This window comes from Schistocerca americana, chromosome 4, assembly GCF_021461395.2.
Source record: "Schistocerca americana isolate TAMUIC-IGC-003095 chromosome 4, iqSchAmer2.1, whole genome shotgun sequence".
Taxonomy (NCBI): domain Eukaryota; kingdom Metazoa; phylum Arthropoda; class Insecta; order Orthoptera; family Acrididae; genus Schistocerca; species Schistocerca americana.
This window is the reverse complement of record NC_060122.1, coordinates 286,032,975-286,059,744: the sequence shown is the minus strand read 5'-3', so window position 1 is coordinate 286,059,744 and position 26,770 is coordinate 286,032,975. Positions and strand designations below refer to the sequence as shown.

Sequence of the window (26,770 nt, the reverse complement as noted above, 5' to 3'; positions counted from 1 at the left end):
CTTTGGCAGCCACATCCGCCAGCTCGTTTCCCCTAATACCCACGTGCCCCGGCACCCAGCAGAAGGAAACCTCCTTCCCCTGCCGCTGCAGGTGGAGTAGGGCATCATGGATGTTCTGGACGACCGTATCCGCTGGGTACAAGTGTTGCATGGTCTGAAGGGCACTCAGGGAGTCAGAACAGATGAGGAACTTACGACTGGGAACACATCTCATCTGCTCCAATGCCCGCAAGATCGCAAACAATTCGGCATCAAAGATGGTAAACGCCGCAGGAAGCCGTAACTTGACGACTCGATCGGGGAAAACAACAGCACAACCAACAGAGTCCCCCTGTTTAGAGCCATCTGTAAATACTGGTATATGGTCGGGATGCTGGTTTAAAATATCATAAAATAAGGCGGTAAAAACAAACGCAGGAGTGCAGCTCCTCCGGTACTCCGACAAGTCTAAAAGGACGCTGGGCCTCTGGAGCAACCAGGGAGGCAGGCGAGTAAAACCTTGTCGTTGGGGGGCTACACGCTCCACACCAAGGGACTCAAGCAAATGCTTGGCACGAATCCCAAATGGTCTCGTTGCCCTGGGACGACTGGAAAAGAGACGTTCCATAGGCGGTCGGGCAACGGTAGGGTACGCAGGGGATGTAGGACAGGCAAGGAATTGACACACCCGACGCACCATGAGGAGTTGCCGCCGGATGGCGAGCGGCGGTTCCCCTGCCTCAGCACACAGGCTGGGGATGGGACTGGTACGGAAGGCACCAGTGGCCAGCCTGATACCCTCATGGTGTACTGCGTCAAGTATCTTCAGATACGAAGGCCTTGCTGACCCATACACGGTGCAACCATAGTCAAGACGCGATCGGACGAAAGCCCTATAAAACTGCAGCAGACGTGCCCGATCTGCTCCAAAGGACCGATGGCTCAGACACTTCAAAATATTCAGTGCCTTCAGGGCCCGCACCTTCAGGTCTTTAAGGTGAGGCAACCACGACAGTTTGGAATCAAAAGTGAGGCCCAGGAACCGCACAGTGTCGCTAAAAGGAAGAATGGTGTCCCTCAGACGCAATTCAGGGGAGGTAAAAAGACGTCGAGAACGATTAAAATGAACACACACACATTTGTCGGCAGAAAAGGTAAAACCCGTCTTCACAGTCCATGCCTCTAATCGCTGTATCGTAAGCTGCAACTGCCGACTAGCAGTGACAAGACTGGAGGAGGTACAGAAAACTGCAAAATCGTCCACAAACAAGGAGCATTGGGCAGGACTCCGGATAGTGGACGTGATACTGTTAATGGCGACGGCAAAGAGGGTGACACTTAAAACGCTTCCCTGAGGAACACCATTCTCCTGCACATACAAATCAGATAGCACATTACCAACCCTATAGCGAAAGAGGCGGTGGGAAAGAAAGGACCGAATGAAGATGGGGAGACGGCCACGAAAGCCCCACTCATGGAGTTGATTGAGGATATGGCGGCGCCAAGTAGTGTCATACGCCTTATGAATGTCAAAGAATACACCTAGAGAATGCTGGTTACGCAGGAAGGCCTGCTGGATGGCCGCCTCAAGCAGGGTCAAGTTGTCTATAGTGGAACGCCATCTCCGAAAGCCACACTGAGAGGGGCTAAGGAGCTGCCTGGTCTCGAGCAGCCAAACCAGGCGACGATTGACCATGCGTTCCAACGTCTTCCCGACACAGCTCGTCAAGGCGATACTTCGATAACTACTGGGATGCGTTCGGTCCTTCCCTGGTTTGAGGAGGGGTATCAAAATCGCTTCCCTCCACGAGTCAGGGTACGTGCCGGATAACCATATCATATTAAAACAATTCAGGAGAACTTCCTTGGAAGGCAGTAACAAGTGCCGCAGCATGCTATACCGGATTTGATCATGACCAGGCGCAGTATCATGAGCCACAGACAGCGCCGAATCCAGTTCCCACATTGTGAAGGGGCAGTTGTAGGGTTCAGAATTAGGAGACCGGAAGTCCAAGTGACCCCTCTCGATGGCAGTGCGGTAGCGGCAGAAATCTGGATCACAGTTAATAGCGGCGGTAGATTCCGCAAAATGCATTGCCAGTGTCTGGGCAATGTCTCTCGGCGCCGTGAGGAGACTTCCCTGATGCAGCAAGGCCGTGACGGGTAGCTGCCCGAGTTTCCCGGAAATCCTCCTGATGGCTTCCCATACTTTCGTAAAACTAGTGGAGCGGGAGATGGAGTTCAAGAACGATTGCCATGACCGTCGTTTGCTCTCTTTAATCACGCGTCGCGCTTTAGCCCTTGCCACCCGAAAGGTTGCAAGATTGTCAGCCGTGGGACGGCACTTGAAGCGGCGCAGAGCGGCACGGCGGGCTCGGATGGCTGAGCGGCACTCAGGGGTCCACCAAGGGACAGGACGCCTCTGGGGATGACCGGATGACCGTGGGATTGACAATTCAGCAGCATGGGAGATCACAGCTGTAACATGGTCTACCCATTCGTGGACGCTGTCACGGTGTTCCAAAACGGCCAGGTGGCTAAAAAGTGTCCAGTCAGCCCTGCAGAGGTGCCACCGGGACGGTACCGGAAATGCCATAGCCTCATCCAGGAGGCGAATCCAAAGGGGGAAGTGGTCACTAGAATGGAGGTCAGCATCAACCTCCCATAGAGCAGAATCCGCTAGTGCTGGAGAGCAAAAGGAAAGGTCAATAGCTGACGACGACCCAGAAGCAGTACAGAAATGAGTGGGGGCACCAGAGTTGAGGATGCACAGTTCTTCAGACACCATGAGGCGTTCCAGAATGCGACCCCTGGGGCAAGTAGTCGACGAGCCCCATAAGACATTATAAGCATTGAAGTCCCCCAGAAGAAGAAAGGGGCGGGGAAGTTGGCCAATAAGGTCTGGGAGAGCCTCAGAGTCTATCGCATCCTGAGGAGGTAAGTAAAGTGAACAGACTGTGAGCCTCCGACCCACAAGAAGGTCAACTGCAACTGCTTGCAAGTCTGTAACGAGAGGGAGCTCAGATGACGGGTGCATGTCACGGACAAAAACCGCAACACCACCCTTTGCCCTTTCCCCCGTCAGATCATCTTTCCGATAGACGGTATAGCCCCGTAAAGAAGGAGCATCAGTGGCCCGAAAATGTGTCTCTTGGAGACATAAGCACAAAGGGAACTCACGTACAAGGAGTTGTAGTTCGGCCACATGCGTCCTGAACCCATTCAGGTTCCACTGTAAGATGGGAGCCAGTGATCAGGGGGGCTGAACTTTCACCCTGCCTCTGTGTTTTGGAGGAGAGCCCGTACTGGCGGGAGATTCATTCCTGGGGCGAGAAGAGCGCCCCCGGTCGACATCAATGTCCATCAGCTCCGATGACGACCCACGGGAGATGTCAGACAGTACGATGGTCTCGTCATCGGACCGACCCTGATCAGTCTCCGCAGGTGGCAAAATCTTCACCTTCGGCGTCTTGGTCTTAGGGGGCTTTGGATGCAGAGACTTGTCAGCAGTTGGAGCTTTACTCGCCTGGGCAGAAGGCGCCATAGGGGAAGAGGCAGGAAGTACCCCAATGTCAGCAACCACGGCCTTGTCCGACGTTGCGGGGAGAGCTGCAGGTTGCAAAACAACCGCAGCAGCACAAGTGCACTGGCAAACGCAGGTATTAGTGCTAACACTAGCAACCTCCGTTTGCGTAGCAACAGTGGCCATTTGTACCGGTTTTTTCAGAACGGAAGCGAAAGATGTAGTAAACACAGGAGGTTGCATGGCCTTAAAGAGCTTCTTGGCCTCACCATAGGGTATGCGCTTAGATGTTTTAATCTCCTGTATCTTCCGTTCGTCGAGATAGATGGGGCAGACCCGGCTCCAGACAGGGTGACTCCCAGAGCAATTCACGCACTTCACAGGCGACGAACAATCAGCTCCTTCATGGGCAGGCTGACCACATTTACCGCAAGTGGCTATCCCATTGCACCCCAATGTAGTATGCCCAAAGCGCTGACATTTAAAGCAGCGCATTGGGTTGGGGAAATATGGCCGTACTGGCAAACGTAAGAACCCCGCTTTAACATGCTCTGGAAGTCGCGGGCAACTGAACGTGAGAATAAACGAGTCGGATTTTACTAGGTCCCCATCGACTCGCCTCATAATATTCTGCACATCAACAATACCTTCGGCAGCCCACTCAGATTTCAACTCGTCTGTGGAGATATCCGCCAAGTCCCTACATGTCACAACACCCTTACTATAGTTGAGTGTGGAGTGGAGCTCGGTCTCGATAGCGTACTCTCCGAGACAGGGTGCTTTCCGAAGAGAAGCGACTTGACGGGAACTAGAAGTCTCAACTAAGAGAGTACCATTGCGCAGTCGCTTAACAGATTTCAGTGTACCTGCAATTCCTTCAAGACCCTTGTGGATGTAAAAGGGAGAAACCCTCTCAAAGCTACCCTCCTTTCGTTTAATAATCAAAAACACATTCTGATTATCAGCATGTGCTCTGTTACAACAGTCTGATAAATCTCTAGCAACACCAGGAGCTGGAGGACTCGAAGCACGAAGTCGCTTTTTCGAAGGGGTGTGTTTGCCTACCAGCGGCCCACCCAATCCACTGGTAGGGGGAAATGTAGAAGTCGAAGGGTCCATTGCGGTCCCACGAGCAGCTAGGGAACTAAAGGTCCGCTCAGACAGAGCCCCGCGTGCCTGAGTAAGCCGTATACAACTGGGGTGTGGCAGGTGCCCCAGAGGTTGCCCGCTTGCGACTGTTCCACCTCAACAGCCATGCATCTCATAGGGGCGGAGCACACCGGAAGATTGAGGGGTTTTTTATAGAGGTTTGTTCCATCCTCGCGATCCGGGCGGCCAAGCCAAGATCCCCATTCCCTGAGACACACAACATTCCACCGCCGCGCCGCACGGTGGTCGCTGAAGTGTACTCAGAGCTTACGGTGACGGGGGACAGGTGGCGCTTACCAGTCCCCAGCTCAGGAACCCCGGGGTCGCCAAGCCCGTACCCAGCAAATGAAGGCTGAGCCCCTGGGGGGCACTGCATCCTCAGATGCAGAACTGATAGGGAGTGGTGTTGGGGCCACCAGAGGGTCCTGTTTCTTAGCAGACTCCTCCTTAGTTTGCTTGCTCTCTCACTTCTCTTTAGGGGCTTGCTGGGAAGATTTCTCCGAAGCAGCTTCAGGCATGGAGAAAGACCATGAAGCTCTTCATCCAGCAGCTTTTGGATCCTTGAGCCACTGACGAGTGTCCGCCGTGGCATTAGTGGAGACCTTGGAAGAGAGGGCCCCAAGGGACCCCTTCCACACGAGAGAAGCTAGAGGAGGCTGTTGCTTCTCCAGCAGGGGGGAGGGGACTGGTGTCCCATGCGTTTGGGGGGTGGGGCCTTGCGCCTGAAGTAGGTGCTTTGGGAGCAACAGAGGAAGATTTGCCTCCTACCACCAAGGGGGAAGATGTATTCTGGTAGTCCAGAGGGCCCACTGTTAATGGCAAAGAGTGAGGAACCATTGGCACTTGGGACAGCAATGCTGATGTAGCGGCAGTGTATGTCGACGTCAACCAAATGGGGTGTAATCTTTCGAATTTACGTTTAGCCTCTGTGTAAGTCAACGGTCCAGGGTCTTGTACTCCAAAATTTTTCACTCCTTTTGGAGTACTGAGCAGTCTGACGAGCAGGGGCAGTGGTGCCTTCCACAGTTGATGCAAGTGGGATGTAGCGCACATGGAGTATCTGTGTGCAGTGCAGCGGGAAGACATGTGCCCGGCCTTCCAGCACTTAAAGCATGGCATAGGGGGAGGAAGACAGGCATCTACTCCTTGGCATATGTGGGGAGTTTACAGCTCAGGCATCAGCAGTACAATCCCTGTGTTGTCAGGGGGCTACCACCAAATGGGTACATGATGGCCCCACTACAACAGACTGCTACCGTGCTGGATATTGGGTGCAGAGAAATCTAATATTGTCATGGGGGCGAAAGAGGACAGTAGGCAACGGAAGAAGATAACATACTCCGGAAAGTGTCCTCGCCCAAATAGTTGAATCGCAGGTGGAGCCATAAGAGATTCAGGAGATCGAATCTAAGGGCACTATGGATAACTCATGCACCAAGTAAGGCGTCCTTCCCCATATGGCCCGCAGTTCTGTAGAATTTTGGAAGTGGCAGGTCAAACCATAGAATGGGACCTGAACTCATAGGGCCGGAAAGTGTGAGACTTCTTTTAGTCGCCTCTTACAACAGGCAGCAATACCTCGGGCCTATTCTAACCCCCAGACCCGCAGGGGGGGAGCGTGGAGGGGAGGAAGGTCAAAGCAAACCAGAAGGATATGAGAGACGTCAAAGTGGTCACAAGGACGCAGTTTTGTGTGTTGGAGGAAGAAAACAACCCAAGGGTGTGATTCCAAGAGCAGCTGCAATTCCTCCTTGTTAGATCTAATGCCACAAATGTTCCACTCGAGAAGAGTGATAACGGGGCATGGGGAGGATGGAAAAAAACAAGGGGAAGTCACTTTGGCAGCTACTGCTGAGTGCCAGCCTTAGAAGATTCATTCCTACATGGTGCAGAGGCTGGAGGATCCTCTTCTGTGAAATCTACAGAGGTGTTGACATTATCCCTGTGTCAGCCTGCAGATTCCAGGGCAGTAAAACAGTAGACGATGCGCACCGGTGAAATGGATGTCAGCCGGGTGAGGGTATCACGTGATGAAACCACTGAAGAGGATTTTGAAGTCAGGGAAGGAGAGGAGCGTTTGCCTTTGTTCAGTTTGTTAGAACCTTTATACTTGGCAGGTGAAGACTGACATTTGTTGTCCGGAGGGATCTAAAATGTCTTTGCGGGAGTGTTCCTTTTGTCCTTTCTGGCCTGACAGTTGTGTAGCATGTGATTTCGTCACTGAGGGCGAAGATTTGGTGGCTTGTTGCACAGCTGCAGGAATGCTACCATGATACTGGGCAATTTCCCGACAGTACTGAACTGGAGGTCACAAGTATCTGTGGTGAAGTCCTCCACAGAGCACGGTGTAGCAAAAATCGTACTACAACTATGGGATGGTAAAATGCAGGGCTTTTGACCAGCCAACGAGCTGTGAGCGACAGGGTAGGATACTTTTTCATTCACCCGGATCTCCTGGCCAGCCCGTTCATAGAGATACACTCATGGGATGAAGCAGCATTGTCACCATATAATTAATACAGTGGGGAGAAGGAGGTGGGCAATCACCCTCAAGATCATCTGTACCATAAATAACACATTTGGCCAGGTTTTGAGAGTACAAGCAAGCGTGGCTGTAACACTGACACTAACAGCAATACATCGGGTTTGGAATGTATGGTTGGACCATGACGACGTCATGGCCTGCCTTAATCTTTGATGGTAACACTACTCAATCAAATGTGAGAAAAAAGTGTGTGTTAGCACTAAGTTTGCATCAACCTTTTTGATTGCCAGATTGACTGCAGTAATGCCCTGATCAGAGAGATAAATTTGAAGATCTCCCTCAGTCAGAACATCAAGCAGCTGAGTGTAAATAACACCTCGCAAAAAACTCAGTGTACGATGGGCCTCGATATGAACAGGATAGCCGTGGAATAGCAAAGCTGTAAGCAGTTGTTGGGCTTGAAAATCACAGTTCATCATCAGAAGCAAAATCCCATTATGTAAGCGAGAGCAGGATTTCACAGGGGCTTCAATTGCATCAACACTTTTCTGACTAACAAATACATTAACAATAGCAAAAGACTGGCCTCCTTCGGTACACGATATCACGGGAAACCGTGGTGCAGCTGGGATCTTTAACTCTTTAGCTTCACTCCATTTACATTTAGTAGATGTAGATTGAGATGGTAATTGGCTCATTGCAAAGAAATCCCCCAAGATTGCCAGTGTCTCCAATGGCGTGCTCCTTCCAATGGACAACCCTCTCAGAGGGGGACTCACCCACATTACGTGATTGTTCACACCTCCTGAACCCCAGACAGAGGGGCCAATTGACAATTGGGAAGGTAGCAGCTCAGGCAGTCACTCCCTGGGCCTAACCTGTACCAGAGAGTAAGTGCAAACCCTCATGTTACCCCGTCACCCGCTGTATGTTAAACACGTGTGCCAGCTTTCAGGAGCACACAGGGAGGAAGAAGAAACAAGGAGACCTTAAATGCCAAAATGGAGGCAGGGAGGAGATAGAGAACAAAGAAAGAAGGAAAAAGCAGACAAGGGACTGTTCCACTGTTGGACTACTGAAATTTTTTGAACATATTCACGAAGATACTCAAGACATGTTCACCAAGGGAGGAGAAGAAGAATGGCAGGAGAATATACCTGCAGCTCGGAAAGGGGAGATGTGCTGCAAAGGCTGGGGCTCTGTGGTAGCCAACCAGAAACTCACCAAGAGTGGTGAGCCCCCTAAAGGAAGTAAAGTTCAATCTGAAAGCTTAACGCCTTACTGTAGTTTTAGAAGTAGTGTCCCACATCTAAAATTATGGGAGATGAAAAACAATAATCATGATTAAAATAAATAGCTTCTCTGAAAGAGTGTTAAAAATGAGAAATCACTATCCATACCTCCACCCATCAGTTGCAAAAACTGTTCGTTCAGACCTTTTTATGTGTACACACAGAGACACACTTAACTGAGTGATTAGAAAACTAAGTTTCACTTATGTACTAGAAGAAACAAAGCATCTACTCTGAACTGCGATTTTGTATGTAGGTGATGCCACAATTTTAGCAGAGAAAGCACTTTACCTTCTAAATAAAATGACTGAAGACTACAACAATATTATTATATCCTCAAGGAAAACTATAACAATGGCATTTATAGGATAGGAACTCATAAGAATAGAAATAATGGTGAACAATAACAGCAGAAGAGCAGGTCATCCACTATAATTATCTGGTATGTGATATCACATACGAGTATGATAAAGATGTAGAAAGGAAAGTAGCAAAATTTGGAAACATGTATGTGAAACAATAAACAGGTACAAATCAAACAATAGAAAATCCAGACACGTAACACAGCCATGAACCTTTCCTCCAGAAGTCTTAGTCCCACAGAAATATCAGTCCTTTTCAAAGGCCTCACCTTTTGCCCACTCCCAAATTCAATCATGTAGGATTTGTTAAAGACCTTTTCTCCTCCTCCCGATCCCTACAGTGGAAATACTTTTTCGCCACCAACCCTACCAATCAGATTCAACAGAAGACCAACGTCGAACCCTGCCTAACTCAGTTCACTCCTCCATTCAACTGTGGTTCATCCCCACTGGCACCAAATCACCTCCTGTTAACTTACCAGAATTTTTTAACCTCAAACCTTGCATCACCATGATTCCCCGAATCCCTCAACATGTAAGAACCACAGTCTACCATCTAAAAATTTATCCTGACCTTATAATCCTACCTGCAGACAAAGGCTCCACCACTACTGTTTTGAACTGCAAGGATTACCCGGCAGAAGGACCCCACCGGTTGTCAGATACTTCCATTTACAAACCTTGCCACAGTGACCCCATTCCAGAAATCCAGCAGGATCTCCAGTCACTCATCAAATCTGTAGGCTCATCCCAGAACCTGTCCCTGGAGTCCATCACTCTGCTCACCCCTACCACTCCCTGCATTCTTACCATCTACATGCTTCCTAAAGTCCATAAATCCAATTACCTGGGACACCCCATTGTGACCAGTTACTGTGCCCCCACTAAGAAAATCTCTGCTCTCATAGACCAACACCTTCAACCTATTACCCGGAACCTACCATCCTATATAAAAGATACCAACCATTTTCTCCACTGACTCTCCACAGTTCCCATTCCTTTCCACATGGTGCCCTGCTCGTCACTATTGACGCCACCTCCCTTTACACTAACATCCCTAATGCCCATGGCCTTTCCGCTATTTAACACTACCTTTCCCAACACCCGACAAATTCTAAACCAACAACTTCCTTCCTAGTCGCCATGACCAACTATATCCTCACCCATAACTACTTCTCCTTTGGAGGCATTGCCTACAAACAAATCCAGGGTACAGATACGGGCACCCACATGGCACCATCCTATGCCAACATATTAATGGGCCATCTACAGGAATCCTTCGTAAACACCCAGAATCCTAAACCCCTCACCTGGTTCAGATTCACTGATGACATCTTTGCTATCTTCATCAAAGGTGAGGACACACAATCCACATTCCTCCAGAACATCAACAACTTCTCCCTCATTTGCTTTACTTGGTCCTACTCAACCTAACAAGCCACCTCCTTAGATGTTGACCTTCACCTCAAAGATGGCTACATCAGTACCTTTGTCCGTATCAAACATACTAACCACCAACAATACCTGCACTTCGACAGCTGCCACTCATTCCATACCAAGAAGTCCCTTCCGTACAGCCTAGCCACCTGTGGTCGTCGCATCTGCAGTGACGAGCAGTCCTTCTCAAAATATACCGAGGATCTTGCTGAAGCCTTCACTGACCATAATTATCCTTCCATCCTTTAACAAAAACAAATCTCCCATGTCTTATCTTTCCAGTCTCCAACCACCTCCCAAAGTCCCGCAGACCAGCCACAGAGGAGTATTCCCTTCGTAATTCAGTACCATCCGGGACTGGAGCAACTGAATTACATTCTCCACCAGGGTTTCAATTACCTCTCGTCGTGCCCTGAAATGAGAAATGTCCTGCTCACTATCCTTCCCACCCCTCCCACAGTAGTATTCTGCCATTCACCGGACCTACACAATATACTCATCCATCCTTACACAGCTCCTGCTCCCAATCCCTTACCTCATGGCTCGTACCCCTGTAATAGACCTAGATGCAAGACCTGTCCCATACATCCTCCTACCACCACCTGCTCCAGTCCGGTCACGAACATCACCTATCCCATCAAAGGCAGGGCTACCTGTGAAACCAGTCAAGTGATTTACAAGCTAAGCTGCAAACACTGTGCTGCATACTATGTAGGCATGACAGCCAACAAGCTGTCTGTCCGCGTGAACAGCCACCGACAAACTGTTGCCAACAAACAAGTGGACCACCCTGTTGCTGAGCACACTGTCAAACATGACATCCTTCATTTCAATGACTGCTTCACAGCCTGTGCCAGATGGATCCTTCACACCAACACCAGCTTTTCTGAACTGTGCAGGTGGGAACTTTCCCTGCAATACATCCTACATGGCCCATAACCCTCCTGACCTCAACCTTCATTAGTCACTGTCCTCACCCATCCAGCCTGTTCCCATTCCAGCACTACACAGCTGTCATTCCACCATCGCATTCAGTCTTTTTACTTCTCTCCTTTTCTGCAACCCCCCTCCCCATCTCTCCCCTGGCCTCCATCTAACCCGCAGTACTTCACTGTCCACCAACCCTGCCCTAGCATCCCTCCCCCTCTCCCCATCCCACCCTCCTCCCTAAACCCACCCAATTGCCACTCCCATCATGCACTGGGGATGCTGCTTGCAGTGTGGTTTCAGTTGCCTGAGGCTGCAGTCTGTGTGTGTGTGTGTGTGTGTGTGTGTGTGTGTGTGTGTGTGTGTGTGTGTGTGTGTGTGTGATGAAGGCCTTACTGATCAAAAACTTTATTTGTGACAATCTTTTCATTGTGCCTATTTGTGACTCAGTATCTCAACTATAGGGTGAATAAATGGGTACTTTAGAAACAAGATGCAAAAGGAACACACATGCAATTGTGTAACTACAGATATGAGTCGTGGATCACTTACAGACGACAAGAAAGTAAGACCCATGCAGTTGCAAAGAAATGTCTTACACCTTTGAAAGGCCATATCAGTGTAGGCAGGTTAAAAAACAGTGACAGTAAGAAAGAATCAAACACATTTAACGTAAATTATTATTAGGATGATATTCATAATTATTACTATTATTATTGAAGATAACAGATAAAAATGGAGTGAATATCTGGACCGTATGAACAGAGGCAGATTAATTACAAAGTCGGAAATTATAATCTGGTAGGCTAAAGAAGTCTGGAAAGTCCAAGGGAGCAAACACCTGACATCTGATATGCAGAAGAAGACGAAGGAGGAGGGGAATGGCCACTATGGGGCATCAATGATATGTTGTAACCTCCAAATATTATGCATCCAAGTGGCAGACAAGATCTCTTTACAAGTACAGCTGCTATTCAGTCATCTCTTGCAGGGCCGGCTTACCAAACTCGGGACTGATATTTCTTGAACCTACACTAGACGTGTGGAAGTAATTATCAGAAATCCATCACACTAAAGGTACCAGTTGACCATGAACAATTGCAGTTCTGATTATGATATTGGTTTCACGGTGCTCAATGGCATGGTTATCAGCACCCCTGTAGAATACAGACTAAATCCTTTGTGAGAATAAATTCTTTCCTTAGGACAATGGCACATGGAAATGTACTGGACACTTTAAAACCTGTCTGGCAATGACAACACAGTGATTTCTTATCAGTATACTAAAACTGATGACAAAAGTTACACTATGTAATCGAAAGTATCCGGACATCTGGCTGGAAGAATTACAAGTTCATGGCACCCTCCATCGGTAATGCTGGAATTCAATATACGGTGTTGGCCCACCCTTACCCTCACTGACAGCTTCCACTCTCGCAGGCATACGTTCAATCAGGTGCTGGAAGGTTTCTTGGGGAATGACATCCCATTCTTCACGGAGTGCTGCACTGAGGAAAGGTATCAATGTCTGTTGGTGAGGCCTGGCATGAAGTTGGCATTCTGGTGTTCTATAGGATTCAGGTCAGGACTATGTCCAGGCCAGTCCATTATAGGGATGTTATTGTCATGTAACCACTCCATCACAGGCCGTGCATTATGAACAGGTGTTCGACTTTGTTGAAAGATGCAAGCGCCATTTCCGAATTGCTCTTAAACAGTAGGAAGCAAGCAGGCAATTGAAACAAAACATCAGTATAGGCCTGTGCTGTCATAGTGCCACACAAAACAAGGGGTGCAAGCCCCCTCCCTGAAAATCACCACCACCTCTGAATTTTACTGTTGCCACTAAACATGCTGGCAGATGACATTCACTGGGCATTCGCAAAACCCACACCCTGCCATCAGATCACCACATTGTATAACGTGATTCGTCCCCCCACACACCGTTTTTCCACTGTTCAATCATCCAATGTTTATGCTCCTTACACCAACCGAGACATCGTTTGGCATTTACTGGCATGATGTGTGGCTTATCAGCAGCCGCTCGACCATGAAATCCAAGTTTTCTCACCTCCTGCCTAACTGTCATAATACTTGCAGTGGAGCCTGATGCAGTTTGGAATTCCTGTGTGATGATCTGGATAGACATCCGCCTATTACACGTTACGATCCTCTTCAACTGTCGGCAGTCTCTGTCAGTCAACAGACAAGGTCGGCCTGTACGCTTTTGTGCTGTACATGTCCCTTCATGTTTCCACTTCACTATCACATCGGAAACAATGGACCTAGGGATGTTTAGGAGTGTGGAAATCTCATGTACAGACGTATGACACAAGTGACACCCAATCACCTCACCATGTATGAAGACCATGAGTTCCGCGGAGTGCCTCATTCTGCTCTCTCACAATGTCTAATGACTACTGAGGTCGTTGATATGGAGTACCTGGCAGTAGATGGCAGCACAATGCACCTAATATGAAAGGCATATGTTTTTGGGGGTGTTCGGATACTTTTGATCACATAGTGTATGCATGCGACTATTCATGCATGCATTCACATTCATCCCCTTTCCAAGTGCTTAAATAAAACTATAATATAGCCATGACATAAAACATTAAATGAAACAGGAATTAGCTGAAAAATGTGCTAAGAGTTATTCTCTGGTACATGCGATTGGCCGAATGTTAATAAAAACAGGGAGAGAGACAGCTAATGTGAGAACATCCATATATTTAACAGATAAGTTACATATACGGATGTTAAAAATGCTTAAATAAGAACTTGACTCCCAGACCAGTTGAAAAAGAGAGGAGGAAATAAAATCTAAATTCACAGGTGGAGAGGATATGTGACGCTATTGCAGTGATTACCTAATTTAGTCAAATTTGCACAAAAACTTGGCAGTATAAGCCAAGGTATCAGTATGATGTTGCACCCTCTCTGGCCTGAATGCATGCACCTATTGATTTGGGAAGTGTGTCAAAGCTGTTTTATGTTCTGAGGCAAGCTGACCCACTACTGTTGTAAATGGTCCTTGATATCATTGATACTGGCACTGGGACTGGTTCCACCCATATCCTATTGTGGAAAACTCTAGAGATCTTGCTGGCCATGGGAGTACCTCTCCACTCCGTCTGAGCTTAGACAAACGTGGCGCGCGCGCGGGTGTGTGTGTGTGTGTGTGTGTGTGTGTGTGTGTGTGTGTGTGTGCGCACGCGCGCGCACAAGCATGCGCACATGCACTGCTCTGTTAAAAAGGGCACCACAATACTTTTGCACGAGCGATAACATATGTGAATACAGGATGTCTGATGTACCCTTGTGCCATCCTAGTTCCTTCAATCACTACCAGCCATGACCTAAAGTCATGGACAGACACATCCCCACACCACGAAGCCAGGGGTAACAACAATGCCTCCCAAAAACTTTCAAAGAATTTGACGTCTCCTAGGGTAGCCATAATGTTCATCCATGATGACCATCTGGGGTAGTGTACAACCACAATTCATCACTGAGCACCGTGCGACATCATTCATCAGCAGTCTATATGCTTCCTGGTCACAGCATCACTCCAAATGAAGCCATTTATGTTGTTGTGTTAGCAGCAGCCAACGCATGGAATAATTCCCTAGTCTGGCTGCTGCAAGTCTCCTGCCAATGTTATGAGTTGACACAGAATGATGCAGGACATCTTTTACTCATTTTCAGATGGCAGGTGGGTGGTAACGATATGCTTGGTGCACAATATAGCAGTCCTCCCTTTTGGTGGTCAGATGTGGTAAACTGGAACCTAGAAAATTAGTATGCCTGCCCTCATGTTCCCATGCAGTTCAACATCACACCACTGTCACATCTGAATGCCCCACAAGTTGGGATATTGTACAATTCAACCAGTCGGCCATATGGCGACCCTCTAATAGACCCCTTTCAAACTATGTCAGGTGTTGACAATGCTGTTGCACACAAGTATTCAGCATCTTCGTGTCTTTCACAGTGATCCACCAACTTCTGAAGCTATCTGTGAACCTTATATAACCTTCCCTTTCAGACCGAGTAAGAACATTAATGTAATCTGGTGGCTGTTCTACCTGTCACAGATAACTGCAACTATGTATGAAGTTACACTGACAACTCTCCAGAATAATGATGTGAAAGTACTCATCAGGGAGCATGGGGTAATACACTACTTTCATTGCATTTTTCAGTTGCAGCAGTTCTCCTATGCAATTGGTTAATTTAACAGTTGTGTGGCTATTGGGGCATACAGTTCTGTCCTCATTTTAAAATCTGGATTAAATTTGCCTCTTTCTGTAACTCAGAAATGTGTACTGTCAGTCAAGTCCTATTAAACATGCAAAATTTTTTTTAAGAATTTACAATATGATACCATAACCCATGTGCACTGTATATCATGCCTCAGATAATTCTAATTCCATATCACAGAACACAACAAGGAGGAAATTCAAGTGTAAACAAGAAACTAATTTTTGTTGCGTATACAGTAGGAATGTCGGACAGAATAGGAAGATGTATTTTAAACATAAGTACAGGATATTTAATGGAAATAATTCAAGGCTTTTGACAAGTGCATTAACATTGTTATGAGTAGATGAAATACCTCTACAAGAGATTTACAGAAGCTCATAACTGACAGCAGCTTCTAATTCAAGATAATGGGAATTTTTCTGTTCAAGTGGGATAAAAACTAAATAGTTATTCTTCAGAGGGAAACTTGGGTGATAGGCCTATCAAAATTGACAGATACTGCAGAACTTGATAAGATCAAGATGTTTGTCCTTAACACATTCTTACAGAAGAAAACTAGAAAATGGATTTGATAAAGACCAAACATAACTGAAAATCAAATTGCATACATTTGATTAAATAATAATGAAACAATAGAATTTTATAGTCCTGAACCACTTCCAAACTGAAAAAAAAAAAAAAAAAAAAAAAAAATCTTATTCATATGATACAGAGTAAGAACAGATACAAAGCTAAAAAGAAACATACTTATCAAGGAGGCTTTTAGAAATTTAGATTATGATTATTTCCTTCCTCACAGCCAAGACTGGTATGCAATCAATGGAAAATTTACACCATCATTGAATAAACATTTCTGAATTCAGGAAAGGGCAATACACGACTCAATTTTGTTTTCAGACTTTCTACACAAATATCTTGGCATCTGTGGCAAGAAACTGAAAACTTGAATGACAAGAGGCTGTTTGTGGAGGATGCTGTTGTACATGTGAACGTCACAACACCAGAAAATTGTGGTGAAATAAATGAATCTATATAATAAATAACTATATATAGGCCCTATATATATAATTTTTTGGAGTGGCTGTGAATGACAGACCATCCAATCAATTTACCATGCGCATTACAATCTAGCTGGCTGGCATATGAAATGTGGCACTTTCATACAAGAAAAATTCTAATTCTTAATACTTTATTCACACATGTACAGCAAAGAAAATCTTGTCAACACTGGACTACAACTTTGAGAAGTTTTACTTTACCGTACAATTATCCCTACAAAGAACTGACACAATTATCCTGTTACTAAGGACTATTAGTAAGTAAGAAAAAGGTTAAGCATGATGTTGTCACAGAATGCAATGCCTCTGGCAGCTGGCACAAAAATGTTTCGACAGCACAAAGTAAATAAGCACTCGTAGCCTCACACAACGCTGCACTGCATCAAAGAGCAGTGATCTTTGTCGCAGGGCAAGAGGACCATTGTCCAAGAAGCACGCCGGAAAGTGGAGATGTCAATCTGATCTTTCTGTATATCCTGGAGGCCTGTCTGTGCTAGGTGGCGAAGGTGCCAGTGCTGCAGTAGGTCAGCATTGTAGTACATCAGTAGGTAGCTCTTCCTCAAAAACTTATGCAGGCTTCACCCGATCACGAGAGATGGTAGAGGACTTGTTAAAAAGTATGTTGATAGTGCGAACTACCCATCGTATGACCTTGTGTATGCCCATGTTTTAGTGATTGTAGTGCAGCTGGCAAATGTCACAGAGAAGGTGGGTCTGGGGGCGAAGCCAACGTGGCGCCGTACCCCCATTTGTCAAGAAAGTTTTAGGAAATTGGAAGGAAAGGATGTAGCAGTTGATTGAAGCAAACTCCTGGTGGTAGAAGAGAGGAAGGGTGGCCTGCATACCATAAATCCAAGGAGGCGTCGAAAAAATGGGCATGGGTCAGATGAGCACGAATGGAAGACATGACTTGCGTAACGAATCAGAAGGACAGCTCACCAATTGGACAGCGGAGGTTCAGCTGTCTCAGTGTAAAGGCTCTCCATGGAGCTGGTGTTAAAAGTTCCAGATGCTAAACACAAGCCACGGTGGTGGACAGAGTCTAGACGCTGAAGAATAGACGACTGTGTAGAGAAGTAAACTATGCTTCCAGAGTCAAATTTTGAGCCCACTAAAGTGTGATATACGTGGAGGAGGACCACTCTGTCCACTCCCCAGGAGGTACCACACATAACACGAAGGGTGTTGAGGAATCGCAGACAGCGAGCCGAAGGATATGAAAAATGGGAAGACTAGCATAGTTTTCTGTCAAATATAAGTCCCAAGAATTTGGTGACATCTGTGAACGGAAGGTCAACAGGGTCTAGATGTAGGGAAGGTGGATAAAACTCCATACAACGCATATGGTTTTAATGGGAGAAAATTAGAAGCCAGTTTCGATGCTTCATGAGTGGAGGCAATCGAAACATCCTTGAAGACATCATTCAAGAAGGCTGGTCTGTTGAGTGCTGTAGTAGATTGTAAAATCGTCGAAAAAGAGGGAGCCAAGACATTGGGAAGGAAACAATCCATAATTGGATTTATGGTGATGGCAAACAGTACCACACTTAGCACAGAGACCTGCGGCACCCCATTTTCTTGGAAGAAAGTAGGGGGAGATAGTAGTGTTCACCTGCACCTTAAATGTGCGCTTTGTCATAAATTCATGGATGAAAAGGGGTATCTGACCATGAAAGCCCAAGAGAACAGTGGGCAGAGGATGCCTGATCTCCAACAGGTATCATATGCGCTCTCCAGATAAAAAAAATATATCTACCCTTTGGCGTTTCCTGAGAAAAATGTTCACGGTATAAGTGGAGAGAGAAACAAGGTCAACTGCGGAATGATACTTTCAGAAACCATACTGGGCAGGTGTTAAAAGGTTTCGGGACTCAGCCACCAGCCTAAACGTCAGTTTACCATACACTCCAGAACCTTACATATAGGCCTACTACTCGTGAGAGAGATGGAGCAATAGCTAGAGGGGAGACGTTTGTCCTTTCCAGGTTTTGGAACAGAAATGACAATAGCTTCCCGACATTTTCTGGGAAAGGTACTGTCTATCCAAATTCGATTATAAAGGCGATGGAGGTAATGCAGACTATGGTATGATAAATGCAGCAACATTTGGACATGGAAAGGGGGGGGGGGGGGGGGAGAAGGCTCGGGGACAGGGAGGGATGTGGAAAGGGATAGTATGCAGCCCAGAAAGGAAAGAGCTTCACTAGCTCAGGGTCCTGTGCTCACCACGCACATATCCACAAAAGAGTTGTGGACCCCCTGCGGGGAATAGGCTAGTTCTCTGTTGGATTTCACTTTGTTTGTTTTGTTTTAGGGTGCAAAAACAACTAGGATCATACGCGCCCATGTCAAAACTGTTAAACACAAAGACAAACAGAGGGGCTAAAAACAACTATACATCAACACTAATCGACAGAAAATAAGGCAGCAAAAAATGGGGATGTGGAGAAAGATGCATAAAATACACCACAGAGAAATAGAGGTCCAGAACTAAAAATCAAATGGTCTTCACCATATCGCTACGACAGATAAAAAGTGAAACGCGGTCAACAGCCCACACGTCGTTCGTTAAAACGGCTGATACCCCAGATGGCAGAGCTCCTCTCAGATAGTACTTCACTATATAATTGCACCATCTGCGAAAAGCCTGATTTACTATTAATATTGTCTGCAAGGTCATTAAAACACACTTCCTTCCCTATCCTGACCTAATCCTACCCTACTTTTTACATGCACATATTATTTCTACAAGTTGTCTGAAATATTGAATAGCACTGCCCTGAATAGTATAATGACAGATAAATAAATGCATAACATTTATTTTTCAGAGAGTTAATAACAATGAAAACTTCTTTTGGAGATGATGTATGAAGTTAAATATAATCAAACTTGTTTTTGGCAGATTTTCTTAACTGTAGGCTATCAAGTATGGAAGTGTTCAAACCATAAATATCTGCTACTGACAGAAAAAGTTATTAAAAATTTCTGCAATTTTTGTGCTACCTTTCATCAGATCATTACCCATCTTTAGTAAAATTTCTTGTGTTTTCTTGATTCATTTTTGCTGTCTCATTTTCCTACCACTATAGTTGCACTGCACCCAAAACCTACCTTTCTTAATGCATCTCACTTCAAACCATGTAAAAAAAAAAAAAAATTACGGAAACCTGTGGCAACCTATAGATGTAAATTCTTATACTAAACCACAGCACTGGAGTCATGTATGGTTCATGTAGAGTATCAAGCTCTAGGAAAAGTTATGTTCTATCTTTGAAATGACAATAGACTACTTTTGTTTGAAATAGTGAATAGTGCAGCTTTGTAAACTGACAGTAAAATAACCCCTATCATACTTCATGCTCTTGTTTCTACTGTTTCAATCCAAAATATTTTGCACTGTTTAACTGCGGTCACGGAAAATAAGTACACCTGTTAAGAGCACATGCGAAACCCCCCCCCCCCCCCCCACACACCAAACACACACACATTTACATCACATCCTCTATGAGCCTAAAAAAAAGCTGTTGGAATCAATAAACTCTTACAAACAGCTGAGTGAAACATGTAGGGCCATGAAATGAAACAATCACATACGATCAGTTGGGGGCAAAGCAGTTAGTCTTCTGTTTAGGCCTACTAGTAAAATATTAGGGAAATGCAATCATTCTACAAAGTAGAATACTTACAAATCACTCATGCAACCTACCCTAGAATATTGCTGAAGCTTGTGGGACCTGCACCACATAAGGCTGAAGTGGGACATTTAACACATGCAGAGAAGGCCACCACAAATGCTCACAAGTTTGTTTGAGCTGTGGCAGAGTCTCAGATGATGAAAGAATTAAACTGGCACACTTGTAGGCAGAGATAAGCTACACAGAAAAAGATAGCTCACAAAATTTCAGGAACTGGCTTTGAATGCCGATTAGGAATATACTACAGCCCCCTACGTACACTCTCACAGGGAATGTGAAGACAAGTTTAGATTAATTTCGGCACACAGAGAGGCATCTAAAAAATCATTCTTCGCACACTCCATACATGAACGGAATGGGAGGAAGCCAAGATAACTGGTACAATGTGACAGACCCTCCACCATGTTCTTAACGATTTGCAGAGTAGGGATGTAGGCCTAGGTTTAGAACCAAGCATACTACTGAAACTTCTATTATCCGAATAATTTAATTCAACTCACATGGCTTAGTAATGCAGCACTCTAATGACAGAACACATGAGTTAACTCTTAAAAAGTCTATAAACATGACTGAAAAATTCGTCCATCGGGGAGCAACTGAGCCAGGAATAAGAGTATAGGCCTATAACAAACTTCCCATGAGTATAAAAAAATTAATAACATGCATGTATTCAAAAGGAAATTAAAAACATTCCTCACAGAGCAAACTTATTATAAAATGAAAGAATTCCTACACTAGTAAGGCATCCTTTTGAGTAAAGTAGCCTAGGAAGAAATAAAATCTTTATGTCATGAAGATATAATTGTGTACTTCTAACATAAATTGTAGTGATAAAATGTAAATTTATTTATACCTTAGTTTGAAACTATTACTACCACTTATTCTATACTATTAAGTATTCACTTGAACCTATCTATGTAATGAAGACAAAAATTTTGTATTTTAAGTTAAATCATAGTGACAAAATGTAAGTTTTATTATTTGAGGGACGGGGATAAAAATGTATACTCCCATTCATTCTGTTATTTTAAGTATTCAATTTAACTCATACCAATAAAGTGCAGGTTGTAATATTGTCCTCAATTAATCGTTCACAGAAAATAGGTATTTGTATGATATATAAAATGCTCACATATTTTTTTAATATTTCACTTGACTTGTCCTATATTACTAGCACACTCTTTGTACAGTATGTATCAGGACCAAATAAAAAAATCTAATCAAATCGTAGAACAGCGATTTTACAGCAACGAAAAGCAGGCTGGACGTTGCCATCGCTCACTGGAAATGAACACAGACGGATATAGGTCTAATTAGATTCAAAAATTACTACCAACCTGAGAGTACTTGTTGACATTGAGTTTCTTAAGTCTGTGCTTCACGCCCATGTCCTTCAGTGTTCGCAAAATTGTATGCTGCAGCTCCTCCGTGCATTCCAGTGCAGAAATATGCATGATGAACACAGTCAAATTCCATACCATAAACGAGGGAAGGTGAACACCAATACTACTCAGTAAGGTGTATATTAAAGACGCATGGCTGTATTATTTTTGAAACACTGCCGGGTGTAACACCGTGCTAACAAACACTGTAACACAATCCACACTAAGACCATTAGTAAACTAAAACACACATCACAGCCGCGGTCTATTGCAACTAACAAAAACTTTAGATTTTCTATCTTTGGCCTTACTGACACATCTTTCCGTTACACTTTTCAAATCGACCACGCAAAAGATTCTAGTCTTTCCGAAATGTCATAACAGAATAGCCAACATATGAATTGTACAACAGATTTTGAAACGTTTGACCAGCCATTCAAAACCAGAGACGATTTAAGTATATCAATATTAATGTTATTATTACAGAACACTGCTATCAGGTTTAGTTTGTTAATTGTTTGTTATTGTTCTCCCAGTATTCCACGGCGTCTTCCTACGCTTAATTTTTTGACATATTTGGAACCTAACCAAATTTTCGATGTTCTCACTCTACAATCTTGATCTGCAGCACGAATTTCCGCACTTTCCCATGCAATACATTTCCATATAAAAGAATGTACTATTCGACAGAACACGATTGTTATTTGTGACGTTGGGCACCCATAATTTTAAACTGCTAGTCATTAAAAATATAAAAATACAGTTTTGCGTCTTCTTCATGCCGTCACTGATAAAGACTTCAGAACCTGAACACTGAAATACAAGTTCTTTTGTGTTAAAACGAAAAATATTCATGTGCCCATCCTTCTACAGTAAAATTTCCAGATATAAATGTTTTATTCCACCGTTGAGCATTTTTACATGCAACGGTGGAATAAAACATTAGTATTTGGTTATTTTATTGTAGAAGGATGGGGATAGAACACACTAAATAAGGACATGAATATTTTTCATTTTAATGCAAAATAACTTCTATTTCAGTGATCTGAACGAATACTACGGGAGTTTCGAAGACTGGATCTAAACTTCTAACAGTTGTATTTTATTTTTTATTGATTGCATGTTTTGATGGAGGATTGTTAAGTCTGTGAAATGCCCCATGTTACTCTTTCCAATGGTTTGTTTTTCATTGAGACATCTGGTGTATGTGATAATTGAGGTGTTAAAATGTGTCTTGTGAGTAATTGTTTCAGTATTTTTAAAGTGCTGGAGATACTGTTGCTTCAGTTAGAAACTGATGAGCCTCAGGCAGAGGTAGGTGTAGACAGGACACAACAAACTTTCAATAGAAAATTGAAAATGAATGTAGGAAAGTCATCTAATAGGAAGAAAGTTTTGTTCTTAGGCAGTTCTCATGCCAGAGGTGTAGGCCAACTTCTGCAGGAGGAATTAGGACCAGAATACCAGGTCACAATTTTTTTCAAACCAAGTGCTAGTCTGGATCAGGTGACAGATGATTTAGGTTCATTCAGTAAAGGATTTACCAGGGAAGACACCGTGGTTATTATGGGAGGGCCAGGGAACAGCATCGACAGAGATCCTGGGTACAGTATAGAGTGTGACCTGGTAAAGATTGCGTCGGCATCGAGACACACCAATGTTGAATTTGTATCTGTCCTGAGACGCCATGACCAGCCTCATTTGAACTCTTCTGTTGGGAGAGTTAATTTGTAGTTGGAACGGCTGCTTGGGTCAGGTGCGGGGCCTCATATTGGTGTGGTTCCTGTTGATTCTCTCAGTAGGAGGGACTATACCAGGCACGACCTACATCTCAACAGGAAAGGGAAGGGGAAACTGGCTGGGGTAATAGCAGGAAATTTAAAGGGCGGAGGCACTGCCATGAATGGTAAAATACCAGTGGTTACAGGTGTTGGAGCAGCACCTTTTTTAGGATAGGTATGACAGAAAGATGTCAAGTTCTACGAGAGGTCAGGATTGAATCAAATCTTCAGTTTAGGAAAGAAATTAAACAGCACAATTCTAGCACATTGGATCACCAATCACAGCTGTCAATTACAAATTGTCACCAATCACCAGAAATTTTATCTCCACCAAGTTGTATCTCAGTCCTAGGTAATTGCATTGATGAATTTAAGTCACCCAACCCAGTTGACATAATCTGCCTCTCTGAACACCATGTGACCACTGGTATAGCAACTAGGCCTAAGCACAATGAGAAACTCAGACAGGAGAGTACTGCAAATGTTAGAATAAGGAAAGGTTGGCTGTCCTCAGAGCCATCCCTAACCCCACTTTGATTCGCCTCACAGCTCCATCAAGGTGTGGTCAATCATGACGCCAGAACAGCTCAACAAAGTGTTTGTTGGTGCCATGAGTCAAGGAAGCTATCTTGTCCAGGTCACCACCTATGTCATATGCCCCATCCCGGTCCAAACAGTTTCCCGCCCCACTCACTATCACTACATCGTCCTCTTTTGCAAAGTCCTTACATAAAGACCCTAGGTCCTGTATACATGACTTAGTCCTTCATTTGGCTTGAAGATACTGGTGGCCAGGTACGCTGCTCCTAAACTTTCCTGTAACTGAGAGCCTACACCTCGCCCATGGCTACTACCTAGCAGCAGCACTTTCTTCTTCCTAACACTTTGTACATTCCTAGGCTTCTTGGCCTTGGTTGAAGTGTGCTGCACATTTCCTGCTCCTTGTTCTACCTGAGGCTCTTTTCCACTTAACTCTGGCAGTGGTAGATACCTGTTTTCGGTGTTGATGATAAAACTGTCAGATCGGGTTCTCTTTCTTCCTATCCTCCTACCAGCTGCCAGTTCCCAACCACCCTCGTTCCCCCTATCTCCTTTGATCCTTGCTTCCTCCAACTGTGCCAGAAGGGCAAGATTTTCCTTTCTTGTTCCCCAATCAAAATGTTCCTACTGCATACTATGCAGTTCCAGGAGAGAGCGTCTTCTGTTCTCCCAACATGCTTCCCACTGCATCCCCCCCCCCCCCCCAGTGAAAATATTTCCTACAAGATTGGCAACAGATCCCTCTACTCACTACCCTATAACTGCTCCCACGGCGTAGTGTGACTTAGTTCGTTACCTGGAGAAACTTCAGTGAGTTGCACTGTGTGTGTACTTCGCCAATTAGTGTCGGTAGCTGCTGTGCAGTTATTTTGCTGCTCAAAGATCGGCTGCGGTACAACATAAGGCATGGCAGTGTTGTTGCGCGTTGACCACTGCTGCGGCTGACGGTTTCTATTCATATTCGGCATAGGGCCTTGTGATGGTGAATTGTAATTCGCTCGTGCATTGAAATTGCCCCTGTTGTTTTTGAAATTTCTTTCAAATCGTTTGTTTTTTCCGTTCCCGTTGCTGTACTCATTACCTCTGGGTATGTAACTTAGCTGTCGTGTGTACCAACCTTGCTGTGTGTTTAAATCACGTTTTACTGACTGATTTATATAATTATGTTGTTGTTGTGCCTGATTTTCTGTTGCTCAATGGGGTACCGGTCTTTCTTCATAGATTAAGTCGATAGAATCGAGAATTGACAGAAAATATTCAGTGTTGTGTTCGGGCATTGTGGCTAATTTTTCTCTAACGTGCGAGGTTAAACGACTTATCAAAATTTTTAACACATCTACCTGTGATATTGGGTTCATCCAGTAGCGTGTCTTGTCAGATATTTTTCAAAGAATCCACGTAGACTAACATATTTGCCACTGAATGTCGCAGGCTTGTAAGCCTTGCGTCTGAGTCTTTCTTGCACGGCCTCAGACCAGTATTTGTCGAGGAAAGCTCGTTCAAATGCTGCAACGTTTGGCCACTTCAGCTTCCCGTAACAGCACATCGCCTTGCGTATATCCGACGACAAATCTGATTTTCTGTGCTTCCGTCGAGTTGCGTGGAAATACATGACGAAAAGCATTAATAAATACTACGGGATTCATTATTTGACCTTCGGTAGTAAATCTAGGACATTGTCGATGTCTCAGCAAACCTTCGTCTGCAAAAATAGTCGATAGACTCGAGGCATTTTCGATCGTATTTATGTTGTTATTGTAGTTACCTGTAATTCCGGCTGGTAATTGTTCAGGTATTGGAGTTGTGGGTATGTTTACATTTTGCAGTCTACCACTGTCACTGGTACCTGCTGTGGGACTCGCGACAGTTTATGAATAGATACCAACAGGTTGTGGTTTGTTCACTGTAACCTGTGTATTATTTACATGCATATTTCGAGATCCAGTAATATTTTCTTCTAAAACATTGTGGATCCTATTTTCCAAGGCTTGTAGGTTAATGTTTACATTGTTCACGATTTCATTTTCTTTTTTCTGAATGGACTTTTCTACTATATCTGTGTATAACTTACAATCTTTACCAACTTCTCTGCAATGATATTACCCTGTTGTCAAGATTCATATTTAGATCGCTGCCCGACGTTTCATTCATGAGGGGTATGTCGCTCTGGGATATACATGGCATTGTCTCATCAGTTGTAAACATTGTGTCGTCAAGGTTATTCTGCTGTGTAGCGAGGCTATCATTTGTCACTCCTGCGACACTCATCTCTGATCTACTCAAACCTTCAGCAGTAAGGATTCCGTACATGGGGCCAGTAGTGGTGTCTACTATAACTGGCCAGTATTGGCCGCCACCAATTATGGTGCTACTATCCTTGTGTATAGGGGAACTGGCGCCTTCCACGGCCATTAGCGAGTGGCGGTCAGTAAAGTCAAACATGTTTGATTTTAGTGGCCGATGAGGCGGCAAGTAGCAGGTCATGTGATATACCGGCGGCCATTATTGGACGGTTCTTAAGTGTAGAGGCCGCCAGTAGAGCTGATTCAGTCGTTGTGTGAGGAGCTGTGCCGTTGTTTTTGAGCCTAGGACAAGCAGTTGTGCCTTGCTGTCGTGTAGTGGCTTGATATCTCTTGTTCAAAAGCAAACAAAGATATCGGTACTAAGAAGAACGTGAATTGGGGGCCTGATAATATTGAAACAATTTTAGAAACATTCCAAAACTATGAACTACTGTGGAATATACGCCATGAAGATTACTTCAGCAAAACAAAAAGGAAAAGTAATATTTTGAAACTGAAAGAAGACCTTGAAAGTCAGGATGTAGTTGTTCCCGATGTTGCGTTTTTGAGAGCTAGAATAAAGACTATCAAGACAACATACATAAGTGAGTT

The 26,770-nt window shown here is 44.8% G+C and overlaps 1 protein-coding gene across 5 annotated transcripts in view; it reads right to left on the bottom strand.

Moving 5' to 3' along the window:
- LOC124612987 (rho GTPase-activating protein 11A-like) overlaps positions 1-21,886 on the bottom strand; it is a 98,078-nt gene extending 76,192 nt beyond the window's left edge. For all 5 annotated transcript variants that reach the window (XM_047141524.1, XM_047141526.1, XM_047141527.1 and 2 more), the window contains exon 1: positions 21,511-21,886. In XM_047141524.1, coding sequence (XP_046997480.1) covers positions 21,511-21,654 — 144 coding nt within the window. In that variant the 5' untranslated portion in view covers positions 21,655-21,886. The remainder of the gene's footprint in view (positions 1-21,510) is intronic.
- Between the last annotated feature and the right edge of the window lie 4,884 nt (positions 21,887-26,770).